Source organism: Prunus dulcis, chromosome 1 (assembly GCF_902201215.1).
Source record: "Prunus dulcis chromosome 1, ALMONDv2, whole genome shotgun sequence".
Classification (NCBI taxonomy): Eukaryota; Viridiplantae; Streptophyta; class Magnoliopsida; order Rosales; family Rosaceae; genus Prunus; species Prunus dulcis.
The window spans coordinates 15,460,279-15,487,821 of record NC_047650.1 but is presented as its reverse complement, the minus strand read 5'-3'; the positions used below and the strand labels follow the sequence as shown (position 1 = coordinate 15,487,821).

Genomic DNA, 27,543 nt, shown 5'->3' with positions numbered 1-27,543 from the left:
TGATGAACCCCAAAGAGAATAATAACATTACAATATACACTTGATGAGTTAAATCAACATAACCCAAACCCGAAACCCTTCTACACCCACTCACAATATTTCCCAAAAAACTCTATCTCTTACAAGGTCTCTTTTCCTCTCTTGCTTTCCTCTCGGTTTCTCTCAAGGAGGTGAAGGGTGTGATAGATTTGGTAACAGATGAAGATAGGAAAGGAGGAGAATGAGGAAAAATGCTGCTGAGATTAAGGAGAAGATAAGATCATCAATAAGAGATTATGCTGAAGAAAAGGGGTCTTCTGTTAAGGCAATGGATGCCTTTGTTGCTACTGTTTCATCAAGAAACAAGAAATAATTAAAATCCAGTAACTCTGTTGTTAGTAATTCGTTTCTCTTGAAAAGAAATGAAAGAATAATTTTTACTTTCAAGTCCTTTGAGAAATGACCAATTGTTTGCAAATTATGGATCCAATTATGTTTTCGGGACTTGTGAATTAGTAGTTTGGAGTTCTAATATTCGTTTTTCTTTCTTTTTTTTGCCCTACTTTCATTTCTTATACACTATTCATATAGATGGGAGTCGCATATACAAGAGAGTGTCGTTCATTTATAGACTTTCAAGAGAAAGCATAAAAAAAGATTGTTAATTGTCTCATGATCATCAACATCTTTAGGCACAATATGATCAATATATCCATTAACAACAAAAGGCAAACTCAATTCTGCTCTGTCTCTTATCTCTTATTCACTCTCTCTTATTTTATAACAAGCGCAATACTTCAATCCAACTTACAATTCCTAGTCACATACAAGCAAATCTGAATCTTTAAAGCAAACAATTTTTTAACTTTTGTTACTAATTAATTCCAAGCATTTTCTTGAATTCCAACACAAAGTCATAGACTTTATATTGGTCAGGAAGGCTCTTGGAAACACTCTCCCTCAGACTGCACCTTTTCACCCACTCGATGAGCTTGGGGCACTCTTTCTCTACGCTGAAATTGCAAAGAGTCTCATATGTGTAAAACCTGCAAGAGAATGGTACCAGGGCAATATCCAAGAGGCCGAAGCGATCACCTCCAAAGTAGGGCTTCTCTCCAAGCTCGCCTTCTAACAGCTTCAAGCTTTCTATGAACTCTTTCTTTGCTGCCTCTTGGTCTGCTCCCTTGCTAGCCCACATCCTTCTCCCACAGTCTGCTATCTGCACAAACATGATAAGACTAATTTGCATGACTACATGAGGATCAAATTTTTTAAAAAAAAACTGATACACAAGCTCTCGCTTAGATGGAGTCGAGTCAACGGGGTTAAACCGCCCCAAAAAAAAAAAATTAAAAAAAATTCATAGGCTTTTATTGAGTAAAAATTATTGTATGGTACTGAAATATCTCTACATTTAGACTGAAACTTTTATGTGTTTCAATATACCACCATACATAAAAGTTAAAAAAACATATGTTGGAGCAATTAATGGCATCTGGTAAAAGAATTAATCAAGTTAAATAATTTGTAAAATTTTGACTATGATCACTTACCTTCTTGTCAAAAAAATCAATCCAAAACCTTGCTTTAGCTCGCTGATAAGGATCCTCTGAAAGTATTGGAGCTCCGTCATTCCAAACATCATCAATGTATTGAAGGATGATGAGGGATTCACAAATGGACTTATCATTATGGATGATAACTGGAACTTTCTTAAAAACTGGGTTCATTTTCAGAAGCAAAGTGCTCTTATTCTTGAAAAGATCTCCTTCTTCCATATAGTAGTAGTGGACTCCCTTCTCTGCCAAAGCAATTTTCACTCTCATGACATAAGGACTAGTCCAGAACCCCAAAAGCACCACTTCATCCTCATCCATTTGACTAATTAAGCAGAGGGATTTTTCTCTGTACTTCCTTTCTGGGAGTGGTGAAGTTTCTGTTCCTTGTTTGTAGCTCAGTTGGGGCAATGGCATGGACCAACTCCGAAGGTGTATATATATACACACACACGCATATATATTTCCACTAGACTTCTTCGTGATTCAAGTCGTTTACTTTTAGGGTTATTATTGTCCCTGCAAAAATTCACTCAAATGAAAAAACACTTAATTATCTAATTGTGACCAAATCAATAGAAGAAAATCATGTTTTCTAAACAAGGAAATGTCCACAATAATAATCAAGTTGCTTGTTTACACCATAAGTAACCAAGCATATTTGGCATTAGATGACTGACACTTAGGCAAACACGTCGGTTGTCAAAGGAAATGAAACACGCTAAACATGTACACAAACAAGCCCTTAGAAGACGAGTGACATCACCCCCTTCTTAGCCTACCGAAGGAAGGTCCCCTTCCGAAACGGTAGATACCTGCTGAAGCTCCCGACCACAGAACCTAGAGCTATAGACACATGTCATCTCCACAACAAATTGCACAAAGTCCCACATCGAAACTTTGTGCAAAACTTCCATTTTCACTTCCCTATAAATAGGGAATAGTACCCGAGTAAAAAGGGTAACTATTTTCTCACATTTACTGTTACTCTGTCAAAATTACCACATATAACTGACATACGCATCGGAGAGCCTTCGGCAGGCACCACACTGGTGTCCGGAGCTTGACGACTGCTTCTTCCTCATTGACTTCTGCATGATATCCAAATACTGAAGGTCCACACCTTCTCCCCTGCTGAAGATCCCATACTCCTTTACCTAAGTTGACCCTCCCAAAAAGAGCATCAACATTGCTAAACAATTTCGAATTTGGATAAATTTTGCATGGGTTATATTTGAGCAAGGACCAAGAATTTGAACAATTCAAATTATAAAGAGTGCTACTATTTCCACCCACCTGTCCTATTTTTCCACCCACTTTATCTTCAAACTTTTAAAGACAAATTTACCCATTTGTGAAATGACTTCTAAGGACAAATTTACACCTTTTGCTTGTCTTGTTTCTCTATGGATAGAAGTTCAAGAAGAAAAAAGATCCAAGTTGACTCTTTTGTGCCATATCACTTCCTCAAGTCAAAGCGTAATTCCTCTCATCTTACTTTTCTATGTTTCTTTGCATTTACTCTTTGTCTTGTGAACCATTCGAAGAATTTTCTAGGTGGGTTTTCTTTTTTACCCAAAAGAAAAAAAAAATCTAAAATTTCTAGTTTGGTTTTGGAGTTTCTAACAATTTTAGTAAAAATTTTGGCTTGTTTGCTTGAATATTTATTTGTTTATTTTCGTTTTGGGGTTAAGGCTACAGAGAGAATTAAGATTTGTGGTTTTGGTATTACAAGTTTCTAAAGCTAATTGGAACAAAACTAGGGTTGTTTTAAGATTGGTTTTGGAGTTTTTGGGTATCCCTTGAAGCTTTGGAATGGTTTGACTTTGTGGGTATTTAGCAGAAGTGCATATATTTCATTTGGTGAAATTGTATTTGAGATTCACGGAGTTGGAAAGTTTTATTTGAGCTTTGTTTTGAAGTTCTAGGCATTTGTTTTGAAACTTATGCGAATGGCTTGACTTTGTGGGGCATTGGCGACAGTTCATTGATAAGTTGTGTGTTAGTGTTTTCTTCAAAATGAATTAAAGGGTATTTTAGGAATAATGGTGGGTGGAAAGATAGGATTGTGTTTTTTCAAATTTATATGGTGGGTGGGAAGATAAGGTGGATGGAGAAATATGACAAGGGGGTGGAAATAGTAGAACTCATTATAAATTACATTTTGGAGTAGACTCGAACAAGAAGTTAGTGTCATATTAACTTGCCACTTGAGCACTTGACAATTAAAATAATAAGGTATCAATTGACAGAGTTCTTTTCTTAGTTGATTGATATGCGTTTACACATGAATCCAAACTTCAGCGTTGGAATAAGTATGATAACTCCCAACAACATTTTTTGTGATTTTATACTCCTAATTTAAATATAAATCGTTCATTATGGTTTGAATCAACCAATTTAAATAGTTCGATAGTGAGAATTGTCAAGCCGAAATATAAATAATGTTATCAACATAACGTGAGATTCATATGTGCAGTAGAAAGATTGAATAATTGGCAAAATCAAAGTCAGTCAATTGGCTACATAGTCAAATTCTATATTTTTATTGCTCCAAAACCTGGAAAACCTAATCTGCCTTTAAAATATATATTACATTCACTTCTCCAAGCTATCCTTCTGACGTAATCCATTACGTCTATGCGTTGAGAGATAAGAGTTCTCTTCATTCAATTCATCCAATAAACAAAGGGTTAAATACAATTTATACCAAAATTTAATTTGGTCACTGAGAACAAAATTTGGTCAAATTAATTACTGTATTTTCGTAAAGTTTACAATTTTTAGACATTCCGTTATCTTTTCTTAAGTGTATTTTTTGTTTTTGTTTTTCTAGGAAGCACCTTCAGTCTTCTTCCTCTAACCCAACGAATTACGGTATACTGTGCTATTAGGGTTTAACAAATTGAGAAAATTTTGGATTGAAATCGAAATTGAGGTATAAGAACCAAATTAAAATGAAATCTACAACTTACCAGTATATTTTGGTGCTCTATCACCTTGAAGAAAATAATTGGAATGTGAAAAGCACGTGCTTTGAAGGTGGAACTTAACGAAAGATAACAAAATGTCTATAAATTGTAAACTTTGGGAAATACAGTGACCAATTTGGCTAAAAAAATTTCTTTGTGACCAAATTGAATTTCCATGTATAATCCAGTGACCAAAAAGGTATTTAACCTATAAATAAATGTAATAAAAAAAAGTTATCCATAAAGTAAAAAGATAAGGGCCAACGACGTCTAGGTGAGTGGAAAAGGGTCTTGATAAAGGAAACATATATATAAATTCAAATTTAATGGATCTTAGGCTACAACAAGCATGAATCAACTATTCAAAAGGTGGAAGTGAAACTTTAAATCATCTTGAGCCTAATATTATTTATGCCCAACATATCAAAATCCTAGAGAAAAGATAAGACTTTCTAACATTGAAGTACTCGTGGATGGTCTCCAAGTTTTCACCTTTGAAAAGGCCTTCTTCCTTGCTAGTCTCCATAAATTCCTCACAAAGATACCAAAGTAAATATTCTCTAGTTCATACACACCAAATGTAGTGAAGAGGTGAAAAAGATGACCAAGAGGAGGTAAGGTTCTCGCCCTCACCTTTAGGACTGGTTTTTACCAATTGGTGGAGAAAGATGATCTATCCTCTCTCTCAACACCATACCCAAACTTAGGAGGCTCAAACCCTAGAGAAAAATTATCTTAAGTGTGGCTTATATAGCCAACACATGGGTGAGGAAAACTCCCCACCAATATAAACGGCCAAGGGGGTATTGGCGCTTCTGTTGGGCCTCATTTTACTTGTGTTGTCATACAACACTTGTTCCTATGCCCAATGGGTTCTTGGGCTATTTTGCTATTTGGGCCAAAATGCCTTTAAAGCCCAAACCAGGTCCAATTGTTAAACTAACTTCATAATTAACAATCTAACTATAATTTGCGACTTAACCATTAAGTCATAATCATAATCCATATAGTTTGACTTGTTCAACCGTTTTGGTCATATTGAGTTGACTTTGACATTGACTTTTCCCATTGACTTTCAACGTCTTATCTACTTCATTTGTTCCTCTTATTACATTTATTGGTGTGTGATTCGTAGTTTCCAATTAGCGAGGCAGTGGATAGGTCTGATTCCTCTGAACCGTGTCTAAATTAAATTAGATCATTTAATTCTCCCTTTTAGCGAAGGCTAATTACAATCAGACCTTACAAGGCCTCCACAAGCCATGAGTGACACCGCAATATGTCATGGCTACCCAAGCTAAGTAGAAATGTGAAGAACCTATTCAAGTTGAATTGTCATGCAATTGAGTCATTTCCGGTATAATGCTCCTAATTCATATTATCAGGGCATAAATACTTTTGTCAAAACCTAAATATGAATTCTCCACTTATATGATCACATTGGTTATGTCTAGAAACTTCATTTCTAGTCATATCCACTACTCTGCAGAGATTTCCTCAATCATATCTTTGGAGAATTCTTTTTCCTTACTGAGAGCAGAGATCCCTTGTTGTACATTCACTTGCCTCTATGAGTTTATCGAGCATCATGAAGATCACCTTTTGAATCATATCTATCAACCCAACGGTTTAGTTATTTCAAAGACAAATGACTTGCCCACAAGACAAATATGATGTCTCAGGCCTGAGGACTAGTTTGCACTATTGTAACTTATGAGTTCTAGTTTGACATGTGAGTAAGACCTATATCCTATCACTCATGGTTTGATTGCATTCAGTGTACTTATCTCTATAAGCACCTACAGACTTATCTTAGTATCTCTACACACAATGACTTGAGACTAGTCATTCTCCGAATCGAGTAAATGTAGAAATATGGGGGTTCAAACCTAAGATCACTAGTCTGCAAGTCAATGCCTTTTTAAACTGGGCTAGACCCTGTTGGTAAGTACAAGATGAAAATTAGGTGCATGTTTGGCAATATACATTTATTTTTAATTTTAAATTAAAGATATACAATGGAAGAGGAGAGGAAAATAAGAAAAAGAATGAAAGATGTGAAGAATAGAGCAGAAAAAGCGTACATATATAGAATATTTGTGAGAGAATTGGAAAACTAAAAATAGATTAAAGTAGTTTCTAACTTTTTTAAAAAATACAAACGATAAACAACAGTCTGCATAGCCACAGAATTTGGGAACATATTAAACCAAATACAAAGATTTTGTTGATGATGACCCAAATTAGCCAGAACATCAGCAAACCATATTTGCTTCACGAAACAAGTGCCGAATTTCAGAAATCTGAAAATGTTGTAGGAGACGTTGAATATCCTAAAAGAAGGGAAGAATTTGCCAAGGAGGTGAACCATAAGTATTTGGGAATCGCCTTCAATTAGCCAATATTAGACATTCCAACACGCTTTAGCCCAAATAAGACCAAGCTTTAGACCTAAAGCTTCTGCCTCCAGTACAGATACAGAAGTCATATCCATCAAAATTGAGTTTCCAAGTATTCAAAGGACGTGGTGCCCATTTTAAATTAACTTTTGAAAGAAATTTCTTTGTTTTCTTTTGAACTTTCTTACACCAAGAATCATGAATATGCCAAAGTCATAAACAAATGTTTTAACATTTAAATAGGAAAATGCACATTAGGTGTTTGATTATGAAAAATAAGTTTATTTCGTTGAAACCAAATTTCCCAACAAATAGTAAGGATTTTTTCCACATAAAAGGGAGGTAAAGAATTTCAAGAAGTAATTCCAGTCTATAATATTAGATGATCTTGGTACAGGAGAATCCTGGAAAATTTCCTAACTGACATTCCGGGAGGGAAAATCGAACGTAGAACTTAAGATGCAAAGGATAAATGATCTTAACCACTTGAGTAACAAACCCCTTCCTTATTTCTTTCCCTTCTACGTCTCATTTTCTTTCCTAGTTTCTTTTGTGTACCTCTCACTTTCATTTAAAAAGGTATAGTTCCTTTTTGGTCCCTTGTTTTTCACTCCCATCACATTTGGTCATTGCAATCTTATTTTTGGTCAAATTGATCACCATTTTCTATTTTATTAATAATTTTGGTAACTGATAATTAATTAGATAGAATCCAGATTTTTCAATTCAAGACAAATATCCATCAACTTCCGAGAAAAATATTGTCGGAGAATTGAAAGACCACCCTATGGACTTTCTAAATCTAATTTCAATTTACCTATTTGATAGAAAATTGAGTCCCAAAGCACTTTTAGGGTTTTAACTCCAAGTTCGATATTGATTTGGTTGTCTAAAAATCAAATTTTAAGCTATAGACATGATTTTAAGCCAATGAGAAATTTCAAAGTTGTTAAATTGCTGATTGAAAGCTACATCAGTAGTCATCACCATAACCATAATCTTCATAGTCGTACTGTTCATCAACATTTTCAGGATCAAGAATATTGTAGCCAACTGTTCCTTCATTTCCATCATCTTCATTTTCATCATTTTTGTATGCATCGAATTCAAGCCCCTCTTCATGTTGCATCACAGCATCAATGTCAGGATGCGATTCTTTCTTTTTCTTGGAGTTATCTGGAGCCTCCTGTTAGAACAAGCAAAACCATACTTCATTGGAGGATTCATGGAAAAATCTTGAGTGTTTGTGTGTGCGTGCCTTAGAGAGAGAAAAAATAGAGACGGGCGTGGCACCCCCAGGCCCAGAAGGTGGTCACCTCAGCCCCGAAATTAGGAGGCTTAGAACTGCTAACTTATCCTATTCGGCCTAAGCCAAATCGGTTTGTCTAATCTGAAGTCCGAAAGTCCAAGACCCAATATCCACCATGGGTGGCTGGCCATATAGGAGTCTCTTTAGCCCAAGTCCTCATCTTTTCAACCAATAATACCCCACAGCAAGGATTGCTTCAATTTGTTATTTATCCATTTCACTCTACTCTAAAAATATCTTATAAGCTCACACCTCTCTCTACTTAACTCTCCACCAATACTCCCTTCAGCTTCCATTCTTAACCAACCAGACATCACCACCCACTTCTTTTTCCACTTTCAGCTTCCATTTAACACCCTCCGATTTTTTAACAGCCACCCCAAAGTGAATTTTGTTCTCACCACATCTTGAAAGTATCCGTGAACGTTCTGGTGATGTAACCAAATGCTTTCGAACAGAAGGTTCAAAGTAGATTATACAAGACTTAAATGAGTGAAACAGGTATAAAGCATCAAAGGTAGGTTCATATTTTCTTTGTGTGATATGGTGAAACTTGCCTTAGGAACAAATGAAAATGTAAATTCATAATAATTAAAAACTTGAACCCAATAAGAGAGGCACGTACAGCTGTTTGGAACATGTCCTCTAGGGCATCAAAGTTGATTTTTGAGCTGAGTCTCTGCAAGGAAACCATGTTGAAATCCATAAAAAACCTGGTAGAAATAGACAATGTGGCCTACAAATCCGCATTAAAAATTAATGAAAAAACAATATGAATGAACACCAGTGCTGCACACATACAGCATATAATATTAATCACCTGTTTAATTCAACATTTGGTCAATCAACTAAATTCCTGGAACATACACTTTACAGTAGGCCCTACCCTAATTTCATTTTCTCTATGCAACTCTTATCTAAGCCATACTACAGGTAAGCTTCAAAAGTCACAAGGACCAGGAAATGGACTTCCACCCAACTACTATGGGGCCCTAACCTACCACAAAGAAACGGACCACAACTCTTCTTTCACTAGTACTATATCCTGGATTCTATTAAATCTTCTTGCTCATATCTCGTCGCCCTAGATTTTGTCTCACTAGAATCTCACTGGATTCTTGAATTGAATTACTTCAGTATATGTAGGTGACAAAACAAACAACAGCGATTTTGTGTCTCTCTTGGATTCTCTGGGCATTATCATGTTGAAGGGCTCCAATTTCTTTCAAAGCTCGTATGAAGATCCCCAAATGTAACTCAGTAGGAATTCACTCAATAAATTAACTTTTTGCATCATTGTTTAATTTCTGTTAAGGGCTTAAGGTTTAGGTCTTAAGTCTATAAGCACCTAAATCCTAAACACTTAAACCTTAAGCCCAATGCCCCAAACCCCCTTAAACATTTCTCAATGCTACAATAATAAACCCTCAATAACCCCTATTCAATCTAACTAAACATTTTATTCAGAAACAATTAAAAAAGTTCAACAACAAAAAGGGCAGCATTGAATGCACATAGGTGTTCAAACGCTACGACATCAGAATGTGGGGCTTAAAACTAAATAGGCAGAATGCTCATGATTCTGTTCACAGCAAGCCGGGATTTGTTAATATCTACTCTCTCTCCAGCTTAAGGCAAACGTCATAGACATAGGCTGTAAAGGGCCTTATGTTTGCAGATGATCATTTATTGACCTAATTTCTTTTTTTCTTTCCAAGGTCAGGAATAAACACTCCCACTTTTGAGTGTCTTATTCTTAAACGTAGAAAGAGATAACGGTCAAGAATGAGCTACTTAATTTAGCTACTTACTAGAGCCTTTTGGTTATAATACATTCTTTTTCTTTTCTTATTTATTTATAGGAAGCTATCAATACCTTCTTAGTCAACATTTGGTGGACAGCTTCTGCAGCAGTTTGAGCTTCAGTATCATTCCTTGCTTCAGCTGCTCGAGCTAGTTGCCTTTCCTGAAATTTAAAATTCATAAAATAAAGGGTTGTACATTCTGTGAAAACTTATGAAGACAAAAATAATTGCGCCTATCAATAAAAAACTGTGCATCATATTAAAGAGCAATGACAGAGCGGAACAGGTAGGGAACAAATCTGATATTAATATATTAAATCTTCTGGAATTCATTGCCTCTGTGCTGCAGCATATCAGGCCTATAAATGGAGCTACATTTTTGGATCAGCCATAACTGTACAGAACTTCTCACAAAACTATTCTGGTGAAACAGAACAAGGAAATGAACAATCTATGCTCCAACAAGTCAGGTATCTCAATTAAAATTTAAATGATTGAAGCTCCCACTGACTATGTTCATGCTTCTGTATCTAAAATCACTTTAAGAGCATGGCAGTGACAAAGTGTTTTCTTTCACTTCCATGCGGCAATTCTTGTTTCGAACTTCGTATAACTGACTATAAAAAGTAAAATAAAAAAAGAACCAAGACCAGCACACACATATAGACAAATGAAATCTTGCTAAATACATAAGAACTCATCATTAATTCCTCTTACAAAAGGATGGGAGAATAAAAAGGCCCACCTTTTTTTTCTTTGCTGTGGCTACCTTCTTTGCATCTTCTGGACAGTTGGGATCCATACCAGCAGCCTTGGCTTCTCGCTCCTTAGCTGCTTGCTCCTGCAAAAGTTTAATGAATCACTGAGATACGTAGGATGAAAGTATAAAACCAACATAGCTCCAGGTATATCATGCCGTACATGACACAGCTAAGCTTTAGAATGACAGAGGGGGAGGGAGGGCTGGCGGCAGCAGAGAGTTACAAAGGACCAAATGAGGAACAAAAAATATGATGGGTTCCAATAGAAGTTCACTCCACATTACTATGGATGCTTTCCCTGAGCAATCATGACCTTTACCAGTATATAATGAAAAATTGTCATTGGGTTCTATTACATTGCTTTAAGCTAGGACATAGGAAGCAGCTGTATAAAATCAAGTTTTAAAACTTGTACATCCTCATACAATCCATTGTCAGAAAGTTTCCCTAATGTGAACTAGCGAATGCTACATCCCCCTAAATGACATAGAGTTCTGTTGCTACCTTAGACACCAAAACAAAGTAGGTTCGCTACTCAGACTGTAAAGTAACAGTCTTTAAACGATGTAACAAGTAACAATACATGTAGAAAAAACTGACTTTGTAGCCCCCAAGCCATTACACATTCTGCCTAAAACACTAGGGTTTTGGTGCTCTTGCTTGCTTCTTTACTCTAGCAAGTAAGAAAGTAAACTACATTAAATCGTGCGGCTATAAAATTATGTTAACCTCCAGAACCAAAAACCATCTTTTCAGTTCCATAGAGATATATTTGATATGAAACTTTTTTCATCATCTGTGGGATGCAAAACTACAATCCATAGAAGAATCAAGAAATGGTACATAAATGCAGAGTCAATTATGGTACCTCAATGTACTCCCGGTTCACTTCTTCCCAAATCATCTTTTTGTAACGTTTCCCCTCTTCATTTAGAAGGTAGCTATCAACCTGCACAAAGCCAAAATCTTCAGTAATGACCCAAAACTACAAGCAAATGAACCAAAATGAAGCAACATGTATAGTTTATGCATGCATAAAAACAATAAACAATTCAGGGCAAAAAATACAAATAAACAATGATGAACTACTCTCAACAGAAAGTGGTCATCATGGTAGATACATTAGTAACCAATGAGTGGAAACCATCATTTGAGATAATAACATATGTGATCACACTCTTTGATGCGAGAATCAAGGTAGGGCATACAAAATTTAAAACAACGGGAATAAGCCCTAAGAAGAGGCATTGAGCAATGATATTTGTGTTTCATTATTAATCATTATGATAGCTAATCAGTTGTATTTTGAAGTGCAAACAAAATAAGCAACACTTTCTATATCAGTATCTATAGCATTTCAGTAAAACAAAAATTAAAAGGGCAAACCCAACTCTGGTAAAGTTACTGCGTGATAAAATAACATGATGAAAGATAAAAAATCATGAAAATAGAAAAATATATAACCCCTACTGTTATTGGATCTGACAAAAAACAACTGTACAACGTGGCAAAACAACCGTACAATGTGGCAGAGTCAACCAACAGAATTTTAGCACAATTAGAACTTGGTGCAAATTAAAGTGCCTATCCAGTGTTGCTGTTAGTCTTAGATTATAAAACCACTAATAATCAATTTTTATATCACTGTGGAGCAGCACCAAAGAAGAGTTTGGTATCTGGAACTCAAGGGTCTGTTACAATAAAATTTACTTTTATAAAGAATATTAAAAAATTGACACATTTATGTTAGTAATTCCGCACCTCTGCGTCATCAATATCCGAAAGGTTGTCAGGTTCATCACAATCTTCAGTACCCACCTCAACACCTGTTTTCACCGTATCATCACCTAAAACATCACATTTTTCAGCAACCCTTCCAGTAAAACAAAGATGCATATATAAGACCCTTTATTGGGATACTATTTATGGGACTGCAAAATGAAAATGAAAGGAGGGAGAGAGAGGAACCTACCAACGCTTTCAGGCTCCGTAAACTGCAATCCTTCGCCCCCACTTTCTGCTTTTGAATTGTTTGGTTCTTTCTCACACTGTCAAAATGGAATGGGGAAAAATAAACATCAGACAAACTTTTTTATATGAGTTGGGAGGATAGTAGTTACGCTGTACAAGGTAGAAGAGTTATCGTAGAAAACTGACAAGGACCAAAAGTTCCCAAAACAAATTATCTTAAATATCTATTTTGATATAGAAAACTAGCCTTCGAGAGAATTCCAACCCTACTATACCTCTCCCCATCTACAAACACCTAAACAAACATAATGGAGTGGGTCCTTCAATAGCACTTCCCAAGGACACTAGCATAACAGGCACCCAACCTTCAGTTCCATTCCACAAACATCTCAATAAAGTGGAATAACCTAATTAACCCAAACAAGGAAAATAAATACCTTTTAATGCCAAATCATCAACTCAAAAGTCATGCCCATTAATATAAAGAAACGGAAAGCAGAATTAATGCTGCCTAAAGTATTAGTGCAGCAATCAATCAAGAATCACCATTTCTCTAAAGGGTTTCACATATTATGTGCAAGGAATTCAAACAGCCATTTTTCACATAAGAAACATTCCTATTGTTATTTTACTAATAATTACTTAATACATAGCAGAAAATAACTAAATTTAATAGTTACATTTAATATCTCTTTACTGTTGTCTAGGCTTTGACAAGGTATGCTATCAGCACCAGAGTCATTAGCATTTTCCTCAGTAGATGCTTCCTCCAATCTCTTTATTTCGGCACGCTGGAAAGCTGGAGGATTAGACCCTCCCTCAAGTCCACCTGAAATTTGCATAAACTACACCAACACGTTAAAGCACAATATACATTATGTCTATGTAAATGATAAACAGAACTTCAGGAGAAAAAAAAAAAAAAAAAGCGAATTTGGACTCACGTCATCATAGCAAACTCTACAAAGTCCATATTGAAAAGGTTTTGCACTTCCCTTATGCTCACAAAGGACTTCGTCTGTGTTATCAACTTTTACTCCCAAGTTTGGTTCTTGGCTTAATTCTTCTAGCTCCCTTGCCTTTACAAGGAACTCTTCAATCTATAGTCAGAAAAAGAGTGCAATACTGGTATTATCACAAACAAATGCATGGAAAGGAAAACATCATATATGGAATAGCTGTTAGATCTACATTATTATTTTTTGTTTACAAGAAACATAACTTTTATTTAAATCTCAAAAACAGTACAACAATCACCTTATAAGAATAGCAATACACATGACCAGAAGAAAAAAAACCATATTTGAAAAAACAAATAGACAGAAATGACCAAAAAATACAACAGCAATACACATAGAAATGCATTAACATGTCAAATTGCTGTTACCATTCGTTGTTTCTTTGTCCAGAAAAATGTGGAGATGGAATCATGTCCCATGTACAGGCAAGTTGGGAAATAGATGTAGGACATTTCAAATTTTAGTTGCACCTAATGCTGTACTCATATATTGAGATTATATTGCCAAAATGGAAATGTTGCAAATTACCATACATGGGCTCACTGCAAGAAACATACCGTCAAGCTTCCAGATTCTGTATTCTCAAACTCAACCAGCCGCTTGGTCAATGTTGCATCACAAACATGCACAATTCTGATCTGATATATACAACATAACATCATATAAAATGAAATAAATAAATGAAGTGTTACATATCTTTCCCAAGAAAAATTTGACAGAACAACATATTTAGAGCACAGGACTGAATATGACTAAGAAACAAGATGTTCACAACTTGAAACAAAATAAAGAAACCATGCACAATATTTTATTACTGAAAAAATTTGTATTAGAAAATTGAACCAAAACAATGACTAGAAAATTCTAACTGGGATGACGAGTAACACAAAGAAACCAACTCATTACAAAATTTCGTTATCACATCACAGTAGCAATTGAATCCGACTTACAATATCAGACTTGGAACACTTGAGACCATGTGAAAGTGCAGATATATATAATGCAGCACCACATAGCCCACTGGGTTTTCTACCTGTCTGTAAAAAATTGAAGATCTGTCATATGATACATTCCTTGATGATTTACAACTACACCTGACACCCAAAATGCATTAAATGCGATACTGAAAAGGGATAACATACCTGCATCCAATCCCGTTTCATGCTAGTGATAATCCGCTGTGCAGTTTGGATAACCCCTTTATCTGTTCCTCCTGGTAAACCTACAAAGCATATTTGTAACTGTTATGTCTCCCTGTTTAAATGCAGTCATATAATTTTACATCTAGCTAACTACTTTAAACCAGAACCAGAATGGTAACTGAAACGCAGATTCGACATTATACACAAGAAGAGTTTCAATTATTATTACCCATGATTAATTCACATGACTAAAGTTTCATTTATTATTTTAAAAAACAAATTTATAGTGATTTCTTACCAAAACAAAAATAAAATCACAGGTTTTGAATATTATATTTAAGCCATGGAGTATACCAGCAAACTCAAATATTTGTACCAAAAGGCAAAAGGCAAAAGGCATGTCAGACCTATTCTCACAATCAAATTACATAATGAAAATACAAAGTGAAATTAAGGCAGCAAAGAATTGGAGTTGTGTGGCTGGGAAGTAAACATTATGAATAGACATCCAAACTATCTATGAGCATGAGGGTCATAAGTTTAAATCCCCTGACCAGCTACTTCTACCTGCAAACTTTAAGTGGCTAAGCATAAAAATTGCTCAAAAGATTAAACAAAGCACTGAACAGAGGTGTTAAACATACAGGATGTACAACTATAGCAACAGTACCTATTAGTCAAAACAGTCCCATCAAATCAGAAAAGCATATGACAACTCATTTTGTTTTATTTGATATTTCTGTTGTATTGTAAAAGCAAAAGCTTTTAGAAATAAATAATAACTACATATGTATCCTTCAACATAACCACTTAGTCAAAACAATTTCAACACTGCTTAAAAAGTGCTGGCCTTGTGTTTGGAAAAGGAGGATACAAATACTTTGAACACATTCAATTGCATTTAATTTGGATCCTAGAGTAAGAAAGCTTTTCATTAATACAGGATTTTCAGACACTTACTCTCTGTAAATTTATGAATAAACCAAGAAGGATCAACAGGTTTTTGAACAATTGGGTGCTCATCAAGCATAAAAACTTTGCAAAGCTGCAAAAACACGGCACCTAGCACATAACTGCAAATCAAATTATATGAAACAATATCAAATCCAGAAGGAAACTGTTGAAGCTTAAATTCAAATCACGTCAATCAGAATGTCATTACTGAGAATCAAGGGAGAACAAAGTCAAATGAGAAGGGAAAAGGGAAAAGGGATAAAGAAAAAGGTAAGGCTTTCTCACACATTTATCTTCAAGTAATTTGAAAAATCAATAAGAAGATACGGCTTCCTCTTTTCCCTGCAAGACAAGATTCAGATTCAATACTGTTGCATATCATTATGGCTGAAATTGAATATGGATAGAAAATATAAATACAACAGGATATAATTAGCATAACTGCGTAGCACCAATATGCCAAGACTTTCATAAGAGCCAAGTAATATATAATTCACACATCTCTAATAATGTTAGATTTTCAGTAGGAATCTTGAAAAGAAAACAACAACAGAAGGAAAATTACAATTCCTTCGATTAAGGATATGTATAAACCCTTTTAGCCTGTAATCCTTATTTGTGGCACTCAGATGCTTCTAATGAACAGGTCAAGCAGCATGTCCAATATGCTCATTTATCTATTGACTTACTGATACAAAGGCCTATGTTGTGTACTCTCACCTTAATGATATCTTCCTGATGGAAAATATCATCTACTCTACCCTTCTGAATGATATCTGGACCACCCATGCTTTTATTGTCTTATGCAATAAAATTTCGTCTCTTCTGAAAAAATGTAACAGAAGACTCATCTAAACCAAGAATGGATATAATGGGGTTAGCCATTAGATATTTTTTGCGGCATCATTGAACAGCATACTTCACTTAATAAAATTGTTCATTCACACCGTTGCAGTTGCAGCTTATCCTGAATTATTGACAAGGCCACCTTTAGTTTACAAATATTTTCATTCTCATTCTATCTTCTATTATGTTTCCACCCACCCACCCTATGAATCATCCACACAAAAATGTGCACGTGAGTTGTCTAGTATTCTGCAAAGCACACTTGACTTGATCATATGCTATCCAACTGTGCTTTAGGTTGAGCGTTTGCTTACCTTCAATTTTTTCAGTTCTTTCCATTTCAGCAGATTAATCTTATCAGAAGAATCTTTAGCACATAAATTGTTTTTAGAAATATAAACAGCTGTTTGCATTTCCGGTCAATCTATACAGTACTCACTTTCAATATTGTGACAGAACATCTCTCTAATGGTTAGTCTTTCACTTCACTAATTGTATCAATGTACTTCCTAAAGCAATAATGTAATCTCAATAAAAACTCTTACCACTTCAGAAATGTGCTAATGATATTATGACCTCTCATTTACAATGATGGCCCTAAACTGTGAAAAACCAAACAAACCATATTCACCCTAAAGAACGTAAACAAACAAATTCCTTTGTTTTTGTTTCCGTTATTCATTAGTTGTTAATTTGATTCTAGATTGAATCTTCCATAAATTCCCACAAAAATATAACTTAACCAATCAGCATTCTAGACTATGTAACTAGAATTCAAAATCTAATAAAATCCTCACCCTAAGTCATACATCAAGCAAACAATGTTATGAATTCATGTGGGTCTTGGGGGAGCCCTGATAGAATAATCCCAGTAGACCTGAGAGACATACGGTAGTGTAAAAATCTGAGCCAATAGGAACCCAAAGTCTGACAAATAATGTAATCCAACCATCTGGTTCAATTACATTTTTCATATATTAAATGGAAAGGCTAATGCCATGGTCTTAGCTCTTGAATATCATGGTGTGACAATGTTTCAGGTCAGACATATACCTAACTTGCCTTTCACATTCCTAATGTATATCTTCTTTTTTCCACAAGAAACAACTTCTATTACAAACAAAACCAGTACAACACTATGTGGACAAGTGGTCAAACATCTAAACTACAACTATATGAATCAAACAGCCTACCAAAAACTAAGTGGAACTTTTAGACAGATTAAGAATAACAGATGTTAAAAGGGTGGGGTGAAGCGACTTAAAACAACCTAATCATCGCTTCCAATCCAGGAATTTGAGACAATTAAAGACGGAATTAGAATAAGCAACTCTAAACCTCTTGACGTATCGGTTGAAGTTTGTTGGTACATGAACAGATAAGCTTTTACGAGTTTAAACATTCTTCTTTAAGATTCTTTTTTTTCAATTATGTTTTTAAACTTTCTATGTATAGAGTTTGACTACATTGGTTACCACCCCCAACTGTTCTGTTAATGTAATTTCTCTAAGCACCAAAGAGAAGTTATTCAAGCTCATTTTTTCAAGAATAACATGAGGAAATAAAAATTAATATATACAAAAGTAATAAGGGGTTTCCTTACCGACATGCAATGTAAAGACACGAAGCCAGCACTTGCTCTGATTTACGCCCCCTGGTGAAATTCCGGTCTACTGCAATCTTTAAAAGGCAAAGCAGATCACAGATTAAGATGTTCATAAGTTCTCTATAACTAGCAACAATGAAGCTTAATTATTACAAGTAGACATACTCTAAAAAAGCGCTTAGCAATGTCAACAATTTCTTCATTTTCTCCCATATCTAAAGCATTTCTCATGCATCTTAATTCGTATTCGGCTGCAAAATGAAATAAAGAATAAATGAGCAGATTAATAAGGCAAATCATATTTATCTTCAGTAAATTTTTACCATCAATTTTTACATAACCTTGATAAAAATTGGCCATGTTAAAGTTTATGAAAATTTCAAAGTGGACGTGAAAGTTAATCATCTTAGTTTGTGGAAGTTGACACACTCTTCACATCAATAAAAATAATCAACAGCAACAGAATGTGCTAAGTTTAAAAGAAAATCGCAAAGCAGTGATATAGACTGACTCCAGTCTTTGCTCTGGAATATGACCTGCCTTGGTTACTGGCAGGTGATTTCAACCAAAATAGTAATATTCAATGAACTCAAGAGGCTCAAGTACCATTGTATTAAATGCAATCAGAACATTAAGTCTGTAGAAAAATGCAAAGTAGTTGATCTCCCTTATATGCTTGTTCTCGGCTGTCGAGTCTGTGAATGATTGGATAAAGCACACATACAATTGAAAAATGCAACCTAAAGGTTGTCTTCTAGTTGATTTGACCAGAAATGCTAACACATGATCCCCACAACCTTTCTATGTTCGAGTTTCATGTCTACTCCAAGTCTCCAAGCAGATTTTCTAAAGAAAATCAAGATCTTTATGCAATAATTTAACCTCACACCTACAGAGAAAATTCTAGCTGTCCGCCCACCACGCAGAAGTTAGCATTTCTTTGAACCCAAAAAAAAAAAGAAAAGATTCTTTCTTTATTTTAAAAAGAACTTGAAAAGTGGAACTTATCCATCATAAAGTATTTATATCTCCCAGAAATCATAGGCTAATAGTGCATGGGGGGTTAGGAAAGCTTCAACAAAACAAACAACAGAAAAGCCAACCTTTGAAAAGAAAAGGCTTAACAAACCATACCATTCTCGAATATCCTCGCACGGGAAGCTGAGTCATCACTCTGAATGCTACGTACATTTCTTCCAGCCAATTGGCTCTGCAAACGCACAACCAAAAACCATTAAAGAGAATATAAAGCCAATAATAGCTTGCAATTGGTGTCAAGTATAAACAGAACCACAATGAGAACCCAGAAGCAGAAGAAGAAAAACCCAATACCTGGCCGGCCGCATTTTTAACGAATGTGGGTTCGTCAGAGTAAAGGTCATACTCTAAAACCTTCCCACACCCAGAACACGATCTACAAACAATTACAAAATGAAATCACAATCAAATTCATATTAGCAACATGAAACTCCATCATTAAAATAAATAAATAAAATTTGATACCCACATTCTACCACCATCGTTAATTCCACTGACTTTCTTTCTACAGTGAGAACAAAACGGCATCCTCGAAAGCCAAGAGCTATTTTCCAATTGTGGGTTCTAGTTGTAGAGAAGCAGCAGCCGGGACGGAGAAGACCAGAATTTGCAGGGACCGGTCGGATAGAAATTTCCGACGAGTTCAGAGAAGCAGCGAGATGAACAGTGGGGGAGGAGGGAAGGGACACGTGGCAGTGTACAGATTGGGGAGAAGGACTGCAGAAGTTGTTGATGTTTCTCCGGAAGGTGAGACAACGTCGTCGTTGGAGGAGGATCGCCGAGTGAAGGCTGCGGACAAGACAACTGCCTAGTTCTGGGAACAAAGAAATAATTTATTTTGGAGCTGGGCCTTTTTTTAGAGTTGGGCCTTTCTCTCTCTTTTTTCTTTCTCTTTGGTCGAAAGTTGGGCCTTTCTCTTGGGGAACAATCTTACAAAATACTATGCAACAACTAACAACCATGCAACCATCTCTACTTACTCATGAGAGAGCACGCGACAACATCATATAATATTGACTCAGTAATTTCTCAAACATTATTGACAGATTTGTATTTAAAATGTTAAAAAAGTTATGGTTGGAACTTGGGGAACTAGGGTCTTAACTAGAGAATTCCTATCAATAATAAAGAAAACAGCAGTAAATCCGCATTACACAGGTTAAACAGCAGTAAATCCGCATTACACAGGTTGTGAGACACTTTGGTCTATATTCAATGTAGTCATTTGAACATTGAGAAAACCTTTATCACAAAATTAATTTTGATGGTATAACATGATCTATTTTGCACCTTAAGGGTTGCGTTTGCGTTACAAGTTACGACAAGCTCTTCATTGGGCATTTCATCTTAAACTATCTCGTATTGAAATTGAGAGTGATTCTCAACGATTTGAATACAAATGATCTAAGATAAAAACAAAAAACAAAATTTCTTGGAAGAGTACTATTATCTAAGTTAACTATCTAATTACACTATTACTCATGTTTATCAAGAAGTAAAGAGTAGCCGACAATTTAATATAAAAATTATTTATATTACTCTTTGTTTTTAATGTTGAAGTGTTATTACGTATGTCATAGCGTTTAGTAACATCAATCTCATTTCATGGAAGTCTTTCCCGTGACAATAGAAGAGATATATATATATATATATGTATGTATATATAAAGCAAAAGGCAGAGTATGGTGAAACATTCAAAATACCAGAAAATGCCCTTAGTTAATGTAAACATTAAGAATTAAAATTATTAATAAAATGAGGATAATATGATAAATTCACACTTTTTCATATTATAAAAAAATTAAAATTAAAAGAAAAATTAGATAATGAATCCTATTTTTATGAAACACAACCACCCATTATCTTTTTTAATTCTAAAATAAATTTTCGATGTATTTTTTTAATATCAATTGAAATCTGAATTGAATACGCCCAAATTTTTACAAACTCTTTTAAAATCTAAATTGAATACACCCAAACTTTTAAACTTTTTAAAACTCTTTTAAAATATTAATTGAATACACCGAAAAAAAAATAAAAATTTAATGCCTCTCACAAGAGTGAAGGCGCGTGTGGGAGAAGCTAGTAATAAATAATAATAAAAAAATAAAAATAAAAAAGAATAGTTGTACTCCAGTTGTGACCCTAGGTAACCGGCAGCGGGAAAATACAAGCAGCAGAGGAGAGAAGACGGTTAACTAACTGGTAAGAATCTAGCAACCCTAATTGCCGATTGCTTAAATACACAGTTGCAGTTGCAGTTGCAGAGAGTTAGCCGTTGGAACTAGCAAGCAAGCACCACCAAACTGCAAATGGCGAGCGGAAAAGCAAAGAACCTTTCAAAGCTGTCTCTCAGAAACCCTAAGAATAAGGGTAAAACGCTTGGCCCCAACAACACCAAGAGGAAGAAGGAGAAGAAGGAGAAGAAGAAGAAGCAACGGGTCAACAATCAAAACCCAATCGAAGACAAAGCTAGCAATCAAAACACCCAAAACAGCAACAACAACAACAGTTTGAGCAATGCTACGAAGCCACAACCGGCATCGGCTTCAGCCCAGCTCAGCTTCTTTCTGGATCAATTTCAATCTGGCAATGGCATTAAGATTTCTTCTCTCGAGTTGGAGTCCGTCAATGGTACCATTTCTTTCTTTATTTTCATTTGGGTACGTGTTTCATAGGTTGGTGAGAAAATTTGGTATTGAATTAGCCACAACCTATAAAAAAGGGTACTTGGAGAATGTAATGTTAGGGGTGGCGATAAATTTTGTGAATATGTAACAGGTTCGTTGTAACAGTAAATTGTTTATGCTGTCTGATATCACTTTATTTTATTTTTTTTTCAAATTTATATTCTTTAGACAAAAATGTGAGGTAATCAAGGTGTTTGAACTTGCATTTTAAGCAAACACATAGCAGATGAGATGGAAAATTTGTAATTACTGTAACTTCTTTCTCTGGGAGTTATTACCCCTAAAAATTCCAATCAGATGAGAGGATAAATTTTTCTTCCTAAGGGCAGGTAAATGATTCAACTATGGCAAAAATCAAGGATAAGATGTGGTAGTTCGACCTATTTGTGCCATTAGTAGAAGCTACCTTTCAAAATCCAGTCAAGTTAGTTTAGTATTGGCATTGACTTTCTATTCAGCATTAAACTTTTGCATCTGTGGAATGCTATGGATTAGGATTACTTTGAAGCAGTCATGCAAAGTTATAAAAAAATAAAAATAAAAAGCCCTCGCCTGATGAAAGAACAAAAATCTATTTTTCTAATCTATAAATTTTGCAGACAAGTGTATTCTGGATCTCTCTGAAAGCTTGGATCAAGATGTCAGCCTCTTGGGGAAACATGTGATGGCAGCTTTTGGTCCATCATGGAAAGAAGAACTTTGTGAAAAGCATCTCTTGGATGGAAAAATTGATCCTGGTAGTCCGGCAATTCTTATTATTAGTACATCTGCCCTGAGGTCAATAGAACTTCTAAGGTGAATTATGTAACTTTTTCATTCTAGCAGTACCATAACTTGAACCATTTGCACACTTGATATTGCTAAACCCCTTAAAATTAATGTTCAGCAGAAATGTCTCGTTAACACTAGACATTTGCATAATTGGTACATGCATCTCAATCTCAACAATGTATTCTCTTCCGACAGGGGCTTGCGGGCGTTGACTAAAGAATGCCATGCAGCAAAGCTGTTCTCTAAGCATATGAAGGTTGAAGAACAGGTACTTTACTTATTTCTCCAAGATGTTGGGCATTCCTGTGTGCATTATATCTGTCAAAGTGACGAGGAATGCTGCATACATTTTTTACTATTTACTAGGCTCACTAGAATCTCTTTAGTTATAAAACTTATAATACAGCATGTTGAGCATACCTATGTACAATGTTTATCTACTATAAAAAAAATTGTGCTGGTTGTGGAGTTTGGGAAATGTTCATCTCTCTTCTTAGCCTTTTAGCTTTATTTTATCATATACATGTTTACCTTCTCTTTAATCCCCTTTATTCTTTATGCAGGTATCCTTGTTAAAGAACCGCGTTAATATCGCTAGTGGTACGCCAAACAGGTAGTCATCATAATCTTCTGTAAAACCAGTAACCATTTCTTTACTTACGTTACCCTTCAATTGCTGCTTGTACTTGTATGCTATTTTTGGGGTATATCAATTCAACAAGCATGGTGCAATGTTATTCTGTTCTTTAACTAACATGGGGTTGTTTTATTATTTGGTGTTAGTTGTGTAGTTTGGGCTATGTATATAAGTTATAAAATAATTTGTTTTATGATGACTTCTACATGTTAATTGATAAGATATTATTTGGAATAGAAAAAATCAAAGGGCCAAGCCACTAAGAGGAAATGATATAGCATGAAAACTTTATAATTTAATCATGAATTGTGTAAGTCAACATAACTGCCTACGCAGCCAATTAGTAATGACTGAGATTTCATTTTTAAACCTATTGATGTAGCAGCCTTAGCTTGTTTAAAGGAAAATATCCCTTATGAGTTATGGGCAAGATTATGCATCATATAAGATTTATTGGTCCCATGGAGTGTGCCCTTGATGGTTCTAATTATCTTTTAGGGTTTCTATAGATGTTTTGACTCTTAAGAGCTATGGTTAATTATTTTCCAAGGGTTTATCTTTTATTTGTATAGTGAACGAATATTGTTGATTAAAAATGACGTCATACTCACCTTTGAGTCATGGTAGCCTTTGCCCTAATCTGAGTCCCATAGTTTCCTAGAAACCATTTCGTATTCTACCGACTCCCTAAATCTTCCCATTCTGGGGTAAATGAAGTTTAGAGAAAGACAGTTTTAGGATTTTTCCGCCACCCTCCATTATTATGGGGAAAAAATTAGGAAAAAAGAGAGTCTACAATTAGTGTGGTTCTTTATGGCAGGACTGAAACTCCTTAACACTGGATTTCTGTACTATATGGTTACTTTTTTTGAGGTTGTTGGATGCTAAAATTATAATTTGCTTTATTGCAAAAAAATGAGGAAAATTTAGGACAAGCTTCTACTTTATTTATGCTCATGCTTAGTTTCACTTTTAATTCATTTTGAGTTCACAAGGTTGCAGACTTGCAGTGTCATATGGCTGTCCTTTATTTTTCCTGTCTGTATAAGTTTGTTTGTTTGAATTGAATAATTTTGTTCTGTATTTAACTCATCTCTTCCAGGATAAAGAAGCTAATTGACATTGAGGCATTGGGGCTGTCTCGGTTATCAGTGATTGTACTGGACACGCACCCAGATGTCAAGGGGTATTCCCTCTTTACGCTTCCACAAGTCAGGTAAGATGATGAGTTATCTCTCGCCAGTTTACCATTTGCTTTGTCTTGGTTTTGGTGCGTACTGCTTTTATCTGTTTTTTTCCCCTTCTTAAACAATACCCAAATACATTGCTCCCTCTTTAGCACTAATGACAGGGTGAAGTGGCGAACCTTCCCTAGGGCTTATATATTATTTCTCAATAAATTCTTTGCAATCATATTATGCTCAAATCCATGTTGATGTTGAATGATTAATGGAGTTTTAAAAAATTATATATTAATCATCGTTTTTGCTTTTTCTCCAAGTACACTGGCCAGAATGGGCTGTGATAGTTCCAAAAGCATAGAGAAGCTTCTGATTGTTTCCTCTCTCTTTTTATGTCTTTGTGCTGCATTTTGAATGGATAAACTGTCGACTTTATGCCTCACATTCATTTTATTTGGCAGAGATGAATTCTGGGACTTGTATAAGAGCTATTTTCATGATCGTCTACTCCAGGGTTCCTTGTGTCTTGGTTTGTACGGTCCATTATCATATGGGAATGAGCTTAAAGGGAAAAAGAGGAGCCCTATTGAATAACGATTCATTTTTCGTACAAATTTTGAGCTGAGAATCATTTCTTCCCCTCCTAAGTGAGCTGAGTATGTCATGTATCCTTCTAGCTTTTGTATCCAGCTGATAAGATAATGGTGTTTTATGTCCACATTTTGTAGTTCTTCAATCAACGCGAGTATGTAAGATAATATCACTATCTTTGAGAGTCGAAATACCATAATAAGGTATGATTTTTTTTGGGGCGAAGACTACAACACACCATAAGTTCCTGAACCAAAACGATTGTGCAAGATGTGGCAAAAATTTCCCTCTTGTTCTTTTTAATTTTTTTTTAAATATAATATTCCATTCGTGCACGGTGCACCTTAGAGACAATCTAACCTTTTAAAATATTGCAGCCATACAATTATTTAAACCCATTAGAAATTCTCTAGAGTGATCGGATGAGGAAATTTAAAAGTATTAAGGAATTCATAAATGATGGAATATAAAATAACGGAAATTAATGTTCTAGAATTTGTAAAGTTTCTTCTTTAGTAAATGGATTTAAACACGAAATTTAAAGTTTATCATTTTGAAATTTTAGAAATGACGACTATTTAGATATAATTTAAATTTGGGACACGTGTCAAGTGGAAATTTCAATTTATGTCATCGTAGTTATGCTTATTGTAGACAAAGAAATTTTGGTGTAATAAATTCTATTGACAAGAAAATAATTAGGGTTCGGTGGATTAAATCGTGGGCCCCGTAATTCACCCATGTGGCGTGTGACTCATCAAAATTGGATTAGTTGTCAAAAATGACAAATGGCGACATCCGACGGAGTGCATCAAACGATTCAAGATGAAGACAAAATTAAAGGAAAGAATCTTCTGTGATTGACTTTGATTTAAATCAAATATTAATCATGTTAATCAATTGAAGATAATCTGGTTAAATTGCCAGATTATGGGAATTGATTTAAATCAAATCAAATCCCACAAATCAAGGAAAGTTATTTAGGTCAAGCATCCGACAAAAGCCTATAAATAGGAGGCCTCAAGATGAAAGAAGGGGTCAGAGAGGTCGGAGAAAAACCTAGCACTCAGAAGAAACAGAAAACTCTCTACATTCTTCACCCTACTTTGGAAGAGCCACCAAGCACAACAAATACGTGCCGGTTCCTTCACCGTAGAAAAATCCCAAACACCAAACAAGCTTCGTGCTACCCGTTTGATCGAGATCAAGTCTCTACGACCCTTGTATCAAACACAAATTTTCTTTAAACACTTTGGAGATCGAATCAGAGGATTCAATACAGAGATTGTAACCCTAAATTTCATCAATACAATATTATTTTGTACACGTGTTCTTGTCTCATTTGTCGCAGGAAATTCGTGTTTACACTTATGAACACATGTTAAATAATGAGAAAGATGATGAGCATATACTTTAAGTTAAAGTGGTGAGCAAAAAAATGCTCCATAAGTAAATAAGGGGGCAAAGGATCACATTGTCTTAAACTACGAGATAGAGAGAAAAATATTTTTGACAATCCATTAAAATAAAGAAGGTAAGAGAAGAAATACATTTTAAAATCCAATTTATCCAAGTAGGATGAAAACCAAAGATAAACAAAGACGTAAATAGTTCCAATCAATTCTATCATTAGCCTTTTCCAAATCTAATTTTATAGCCATACATTTTTGTTTACGACTATTCCTTGAGAAAGAAGAAAGCAATTCATGACTTCTTATCCTCAAGAGGACGACTTGGTACACATTGACGGACCCACAAAAGCACAAGGAGGTGCAAATTCACATTTTATCGTCAGAAAATCCATTGAAGATATCGGAATTTGCCCCTTTGCTGGTCTTAACAATTCACGAAGAAGAGGAGATAAGTTGCAGAGGCGGCATTGTCTTTAGCGAAGAAGTTGAGCGTGTATTGGTGCCCTAACAAATGAGAAATAATGTTTGGCCTCTTTAGTGAAACATTGAGTTTCATGTCCAATATGTGGGCTCCATGTTTTAGTGGATTCTAGGGAAAAACGACAGAAAATGTGCTCCCTTTATTAAACTGTTCTTATGGTCTCATATAAACATCAGCCTACAAATATCTATATACATGTTGCCCACCCAATTTTTTAAATTTTGGGTCCCTGCCTACAACTATGTGTTCGACTAAAAATGCCTTAATGAGATTTTACCAAATTACTATTGTTTAAATTTTAAAGATATGTAGTTGTTTTAAATTTAAAAAACTATAGCTTTTAGCCTTTTAAATACCGCCCTTCTTCTTAAAAATTCCTAAATTAGCCATTGTTGGTACAAAAGCATCATGATTTTGAGAAAT

General features: G+C 35.0%; 3 protein-coding genes across 5 annotated transcripts; 1 reads left to right on the top strand and 2 right to left on the bottom strand.

Annotated features, from left to right (window-relative positions):
* Positions 1-830: 830 nt before the first annotated feature.
* On the bottom strand, positions 831-1,856 carry LOC117615221 (probable glutathione S-transferase parA). Of its 2 annotated transcripts, none has more exons than XM_034344263.1 (2): positions 1,529-1,856; positions 831-1,194 (listed from the first exon to the last, which is right to left on the bottom strand). In XM_034344263.1, exons 1-2 carry the CDS (start codon positions 1,854-1,856, stop codon positions 854-856), a joined length of 669 nt encoding a protein of 222 aa, XP_034200154.1. In that variant the 3' UTR covers positions 831-853. The 2 variants fall into 2 exon arrangements, with proteins under 2 accessions (XP_034200154.1, XP_034200153.1); XM_034344262.1 differs by having other exon boundaries at positions 831-1,198; positions 1,533-1,856.
* A 5,970-nt stretch (positions 1,857-7,826) lies between these two features.
* LOC117615363 (transcription factor IIIB 70 kDa subunit-like) lies at positions 7,827-20,169 on the bottom strand. Of its 2 annotated transcripts, XM_034344436.1 has the most exons (19): positions 19,827-20,169; positions 19,652-19,733; positions 19,454-19,529; positions 18,485-18,570; positions 18,317-18,393; positions 16,153-16,209; positions 15,874-15,986; positions 14,914-14,993; positions 14,722-14,808; positions 14,329-14,409; positions 13,697-13,852; positions 13,433-13,597; positions 12,754-12,829; positions 12,543-12,628; positions 11,650-11,730; positions 10,766-10,861; positions 10,092-10,181; positions 8,841-8,894; positions 7,827-8,092 (listed from the first exon to the last, which is right to left on the bottom strand). In XM_034344436.1, the coding sequence occupies exons 1-19, from the start codon at positions 19,883-19,885 to the stop codon at positions 7,880-7,882; spliced, it is 1,815 nt and encodes a 604-aa protein (XP_034200327.1). In that variant the 5' UTR covers positions 19,886-20,169; the 3' UTR covers positions 7,827-7,879. The 2 variants fall into 2 exon arrangements, 1 of the variants encoding a protein (XP_034200327.1); XR_004584003.1 differs by lacking the exon at positions 7,827-8,092 and having other exon boundaries at positions 10,092-10,183; positions 10,767-10,861.
* Positions 20,170-21,496: 1,327 nt separating this feature from the next.
* Positions 21,497-25,562, top strand: LOC117612747 (protein CMSS1). The gene is made up of 6 exons (XM_034341418.1): positions 21,497-21,991; positions 22,647-22,842; positions 23,014-23,086; positions 23,382-23,431; positions 24,558-24,671; positions 25,098-25,562. Exons 1-6 carry the CDS (start codon positions 21,670-21,672, stop codon positions 25,228-25,230), a joined length of 888 nt encoding a protein of 295 aa, XP_034197309.1. The 5' UTR covers positions 21,497-21,669; the 3' UTR covers positions 25,231-25,562.
* Positions 25,563-27,543: the final 1,981 nt, after the last annotated feature.

Excerpts from the sequence above, each read along its gene's own strand:
- LOC117615221 (XM_034344263.1), bottom strand. The coding sequence starts at position 1,856 with ATGGATGAGGATGAAGTGGTGCTTTTGGGGTTCTGGACTAGTCCTTAT. Across the intron at positions 1,195-1,528 it reads TTTTTTTGACAAGAAGGTAA|CAGACTGTGGGAGAAGGATG; the intron begins GTGATCATAGTC and ends TTGTGCAGATAG.
- LOC117615363 (XM_034344436.1), bottom strand. The coding sequence starts at position 19,885 with ATGCCGTTTTGTTCTCACTGTAGAAAGAAAGTCAGTGGAATTAACGAT. Across the intron at positions 14,410-14,721 it reads AGTGTTCCAAGTCTGATATT|ATCAGAATTGTGCATGTTTG; the intron begins GTAAGTCGGATT and ends TGTATATATCAG. Across the intron at positions 12,830-13,432 it reads ACAGTAAAGAGATATTAAAT|TGTGAGAAAGAACCAAACAA; the intron begins GTAACTATTAAA and ends CCATTTTGACAG.
- LOC117612747 (XM_034341418.1), top strand. The coding sequence starts at position 21,670 with ATGGCGAGCGGAAAAGCAAAGAACCTTTCAAAGCTGTCTCTCAGAAAC. Across the intron at positions 22,843-23,013 it reads AGGTCAATAGAACTTCTAAG|GGGCTTGCGGGCGTTGACTA; the intron begins GTGAATTATGTA and ends CTCTTCCGACAG. Across the intron at positions 23,432-24,557 it reads GCTAGTGGTACGCCAAACAG|GATAAAGAAGCTAATTGACA; the intron begins GTAGTCATCATA and ends CATCTCTTCCAG.